The 6,000-nt window shown below is 41.8% G+C and overlaps 1 protein-coding gene across 1 annotated transcript; it reads right to left on the bottom strand.

Moving 5' to 3' along the window:
- Positions 1-2,713: 2,713 nt before the first annotated feature.
- On the bottom strand, positions 2,714-4,138 carry LOC139288569 (piggyBac transposable element-derived protein 4-like). Its single transcript, XM_070909887.1, has one exon. It carries the CDS (start codon positions 4,136-4,138, stop codon positions 2,714-2,716), a length of 1,425 nt encoding a protein of 474 aa, XP_070765988.1.
- Positions 4,139-6,000: the final 1,862 nt, after the last annotated feature.

Raw genomic sequence — 6,000 nt, 5'->3', positions numbered from 1 at the left:
CCTTACTGTATGAACCCATGAACTGCCAGCGCTGCATACATCATGCATGTAAAGCCTACAAGAAAGAGAGAGCTAAAAAAAACTTCAGCTTGCTAGATTCAGGGCTGAAACAATTAGTCGAGTTATCAATTAGCAGACTAATAGAATGTTAATCTGCAACGATCTTGATAATTCTTTAATCGTTTAGGTCGTTTTTTTAAAAGCAAAAATACCAACAATTCACAGGTTCCACCCTCTCAAATGTGAATAACAATCTCCTATTACAGTAAACTCATTCTCTTTGGGCTTTTGGACAAAACAAACTATTCAAATATGCGTACTTGGGCTCTGGGAAATTGCAATGGGCATTTTTTTTTTGATTAAGAAAATAATTAGTTAGTTGGAGCCCTACGAATGTCTAAACATTAAAATGTTCACTTTTATGTGAATTATGAGTTGATTTTAGCACAGATGGCAGGTCTGGGAGGGAAAAAAAACCCATAATAAATATTGTTGGTTGGAGATTTACAAGAGGTAACATCTATCGTATGAGTTTATTCCCAATTGTCCCAAGACCCTTCATCATGAGGAGAACTTCAGATCAGAGTGTACTGTCCTCTCTGCCTCCAGCTGGGATAATTGCTCAGGTCACTTGCCAAATCCAGCCATTAACTTTGATGACTGGAGGAAAGCATTAAACAAAGATCTGCTGCCTGAGGATCAAAGTCATGAAAGCTCCTCTGTTCACCTTCCTATCCGGCTTCGGTGCACAGAGTGAATTACACAAGATGTTTCTCAAAAGAACAAAGCACTCAGGTGACTCATTTTAAGATGCTGACTTATCCAACAGCTGCTGACAGTGGTATTAATATGCAATGGGTGATCAATAGCTGGCTTCATGAATTTTTACTTACTGAGTCGTAATCTGAGACCAAGCCAGCTCCTTGGTGGCGATTTGTGCAGAACTGAATTCATGGTCCACTTGTTTGGCACCATCTATGCAGGCAGTCGGTCTTGAAAACTCTCCTGCAGCAACACCAGCTCCTCTCAGGTGGTCTGTCTGTCTGTCTGTCTGTCGGGGTGGCAGGCTCAATGCTGATCACCCAGCAATGTTTAATTAGCAGTCTTCTCTATGGCATTCTCATATTCTTCCCATTTCTGCTGTCGCCCTCCTCTCTCAAACGCAGTGCGCTCAGCCTGTGAGATCTGGTCTGTGGCGAGCACAAAGCTGCAACTCACATCACGGTGAATGCACGGTGAAGAGTGGCCAAAAAAAAAGCATCCATCGGTTTTAACAAAGTTAACACAGGTCTAATAAGCACCGAGCTGCAGCTGCAAGTTGGACGCCGAGCTAAGCTGTAAATAACCTGTTGCTGGCTGCACACACGCGAAAAAGAAATCTCCTCGACGTGCAACGAAAACGTCTACTGGTGAAGCTCGGTCGGAATGGGATTACGAGGAAAAAAAAACCTTCTTCAGGTCCTTTAAAGCAGCAGATCCACTGATGGAGTTCCTTCTGTCAACTTTACACAACGTGCTGCTGAAGTTGAACACAATATAGTCCGCCGCTTCGTCTCGCAGCCCTCTCCGAACAACCATCGGCTCTCCTCCATTCATTCAAACAACCTGGATCCACAAAGACTCGATGCAGTTTCTCTCTCAAGTGGCGCAATGTTTCAGCTAGAGGCGCCAGAGACACCAACAACACATCCATTCAGCAGCGCACAGACCAGAGGTGCATTCACTGTCTGGGTGATTGTGTCCAAACATGACTCAGATGTCTGTCCCGTCGATAGAACCGACCAAGTTACATCTGAAAATAGTCAGAAAGAGGGAGCACATTATCCAGAATTACCACCTGTCTTCATTCCATCTTAAATGGCGAGAGATCAGATATTAAACTAGAAAATATTGTGACAAAACCGACCTGGAAAAACAAAGCAGACCCCTTAGTTACTGTTGCTAAGCCTGTCAAGCTTTCCATAGTTAGCTAGCAGTTTACAATGATAACCATGGCAGACGTGACACTCAAAATTCATTTATGAGTCATTTTTGAGACAATGGGTTTTCCGATTTCAGACATAAGTAAACAAAAGCAGCTTCTCATTTCTTGCTGACAACCGTTGATTTTGTCGGCTGAAACATTGCTAGCGGAATTTAGGTGTAGCTAGCGATTTTAAGCTAATGCTAACGCTAAAACTTCTACGAGTTGGTTGAAAACCGACTCCAGCTGATGTTTTAAGGTTTCTAGCTGATTTACTTTAAAATGGAAAAACCTGTGAGAAATATGCACATGGTGGCTACATACATGACATAATGATAAAAGACCAGCTAAACCTACTCAGGGAAAATGTCAGTATCCTTACCTGCCGATTATCTAATTGTTGTAAAGTTAGCTAGAAGAAATTAGCTAGTTAGTTAGCCCTAATGTAAGCTAGTTAGCTTCAGTGCAGTATTGTTCTAAAAAATGTACTTAACCCTTGTATTATGTTGAAAAAAAATTACATTGATTATGTTGTGGGTCATTTTGACCCGTACTGTGTAAATCCATTCAAAACAGTAAAAAAAACAGGTTAAACCAATGACATCTTTATTTTAGATTATATGAACATTTAGAAAAGAGACATACAATACATTTTTAATTCCAACACTATATTTAAGAACTATTTAAAGTTTTTCCCTCTTCACGAACACTCGACTTGCCCCATTTTCTCAGATTTTCATTTCAACATTTTCAATGTTCTCCACATGATGGACAGAATGTAATTGTGTGCTTTCTGCAGATGTAATTCTTGCATTTCACACAGCAGGTACTTGTTTTACTGTCATCTCGGGAGGGACAGACCTGGCATCTTTTCCGTTTCTTCACACCTGTATCCAGTAGATCCATTGCAGATTGGTTGGGTGACGTGAGCTTGACCTTTTCAATGACAACTGCAGCTGCTGGGTTTCGAGGTGGCCTGGCTCGACTCTGCATCTTGGGAGTGACAAGTGCTTTGCCGAGTTGTTCCAGGAAAAGCCGACGTCGGTACAATTTGCCGGCATTCCATTGTTGGTTGATTTCAGTCCACAGGACATAGGCATTGTAAGCAGACACGTCCACAATGTTGTAGAAAATCACCAAGGGCCAACGGGCAGTCTTGCGCTGGCAGCTGTATGTTGCTGTGACTTTGTCCAGATTGTCAACTCCTCCTTTGGTGGAGTTGTAGTCCAGGATCATTTGTGGCTTCATGTCTTCTCTTGTGCTCAGAGATGCATCTGTGTGCATTGTGCTCATTACAAGAACATTCTTGTTTCTCTTTGGGCAGTATGAAACAACTGTTGCTTTCTCACTGAAAGCAAATATTGAGGAATGCAGAGGTCTGCCCTGCACCTTCAGAATTTCCTTGGGAAGTTCTGGCTTATTTCTTCTGACTGTTCCCAACATAGTCAGCTTCCTCTTCTGAAGTTCATCTCCAAGGCGGTAGGATGTAAAGAAGTTGTCACATGTGATGTTATGACCTTGCAGCCCTTCACTCATCTCCAGCACAACACGCATCCCCTGATTCTTCTCAGGTGCTCCTCCAGGTAGCTTTCCAGTGTATACTTGCATATTCCATGCATAGCTAGATTTTGCATCACAGGCTACCCATATTTTGATGCCATACTTAGCGGGCTTGTTGGGCATGTACTGTCGGAAAGGACAGCGCCCCCTGAATGGAACAAGGCGCTCATCAACAGTAACATGGGGACCAGGATTGTACAACAATGGCAGAATTTCGACCCATTTATCCCATACATCTCTGATCGCAGCTAGCTTGTCTCTTTCACGTCGACCAGCTCTGGTGTCGCGGTTGTCAAATCGGATCACACGAGATATCATGTGAAATGTCTCCAGAGACATTGTTGCTCGAAAGATTGGCCTTCCATTCTCTTCATCCCACAGACTTGCAGTTGCTTCTCCCTTTGACCTGTACACTCCAGCTAATACCAGAATTCCAATGTAAGCATGCAAGTCAGTCTGATCCAGTGGCTTCCATTTCTCTTGAAATACACGCCTTCCCTCCAAATTGGTCATGTCCAGTATAATCTTCTCTATTGGTGGGGATATGAAGAGCTGAAATGCTGATTGAATATCATCAACTCGTGTGACAGCAAATCTTGTAGGACCGGGAGTCATTTTGATGACATTGGAAGATGACAGTCTGCCTCGGCTTTGGTGTGGTGATATTGACCATTTTATATTACCATCTTTAGATGCCTATGTCCCCTCTGTGGATGATGATTGCTGCATTCCTTGGTTTTCATCTGATGGAGAGACAACGGCAGACTCGTCCTCTGATTCCTCCTCATCGGAGGAAAATTGACAATCTGGATCATCAATAACATTGTCCTCGGTCTCTGAAAGATCCTCTGTCTCTGAAATCTCTTCCTCTGCATCACTATCCCAGTTCAAAATCTGTGCCAAAGTTTCTTCAACTGTTAACCTTCTGGAGCTCATTTTTGGTGTGTTTGTCAAAGAGATGACATGAGAACAGTGACAAGGACAAGGGAGAGAAAGTTCCTCCTCTACTCACACCTGGGTCTCTGGGTCTGAATAGCTATTCAGAGGCAATCAAAATACAAATAATTGGGCAATCTAAATAAAGTACATCAAAGAGACATGTTTATTTTGGATCTGAACAGCTACTTACCCGCATTAAAGTGTCTGGGTCAAAATGACCCGCAACATCATCTTTGTATACAAACTCTGCACAGACATTCCACTACACATCAATGTGTCCAGATTTTACACACCAGTTCATGACCCAAGATGAGGAAAAGTCACAAAATTTTATGAAGAAAAAGAAAGGATAACCAGTACTTTCGTCAACATGAAAACTGAAATGGGTCAAATTGACCCTTAACATAATACAAGGGTTAAAATAGTATTTATTCTCTACTACTTGCGCGCTTAGTATATAAATTAAATGTATTTTTAAAGAGTGTGTTTCACTAAGTACGAGGAATAACCAATGAGTTTGACAAATGTAGCAGCATGTAACACAAGTTTGGCTGGAGTTGCTGGAGTGTAAACTTCCCCGAACCAAATAAAAAGCAGGACAGAGTCACCATCATTATTCTGAACTCTGATGTACTCTTGGCTCCCACGCAGTAGATGTTCCAGTCCAAAACGGGTATTTTTCTAACATGACCATGAATAATAATACACAGTAGTTAGCTAATGGCATTCCCTTTGCCTTTGTAAATAATGCTTTTCTACTGTTTGTAGTAGGTTTGGAACCTGAGAATATGCCCTACTAATATTTATCAACTCAGGACCTTTACTTGGGTCCTACCATTATTGCCTGAGCTGAGTCTTGAAAATCAGATAACCAAAAACAACCAAACCTGGGTTGTACTCAATGCACAAACAGTGGGAGAAATGGGGGGTAGCAGCCATGGCGACAGTTAGTTTTGTGTGGCTTCAAAAATCAAACCATATCATGAAATAGCCTGCTAAATCTGTGGGGCTTTCTCTAATTCTGAAACTGAACAGGGGGGATTTGAGCTGTTATAATGGCACACTGCCTCTGCATTGTTACTTGATTCAGCTCAATTGTATTTGCAGGCAACAGATGCACTGTTTGTTTGGGAGGGAGGACATCACAGAAGTGTGGCCACACATTATTTGAGAGAAATCAAGTGTTTATTGTCAACACAAGGCTTACGGTTAAAATAGAGAGATTTCTGCATGACTTTGCCTGTTGGCAGGTGTCCTTAATACTTTTCTTGATGATGTTCAAGTCTTTGAACACACCGCTGATTCTGCCAGGTCACCATGTGAGGAACATTTAAAATGTAGCCCAGGTAAAAACAGCCAGTCTGCACAATTGAGAAGCTGTTTGGCATGAAATTTGAAAAATGACTTATTCATCAAAATAGTTGACAGTTTATCATTTCAGTTCCAAGCCTGTATTTGAGTAGTACTTTGGCTAACAGCTTTTGCTCTATTTGATTTACATACATGCTCTTTTTTCAACTTCGATGCCAGGTCACAAC

The sequence above is a fragment of the Enoplosus armatus genome, chromosome 8 (genome assembly GCF_043641665.1).
Source record: "Enoplosus armatus isolate fEnoArm2 chromosome 8, fEnoArm2.hap1, whole genome shotgun sequence".
In the NCBI taxonomy this organism is placed as follows: domain Eukaryota; kingdom Metazoa; phylum Chordata; class Actinopteri; order Centrarchiformes; family Enoplosidae; genus Enoplosus; species Enoplosus armatus.
This window is presented reverse-complemented; position numbering and strand designations above follow the sequence as displayed.

Bases quoted from the DNA above. Each gene is read 5' to 3' on its own strand.
- LOC139288569 (XM_070909887.1), bottom strand. From the start codon at position 4,138: ATGACTCCCGGTCCTACAAGATTTGCTGTCACACGAGTTGATGATATT.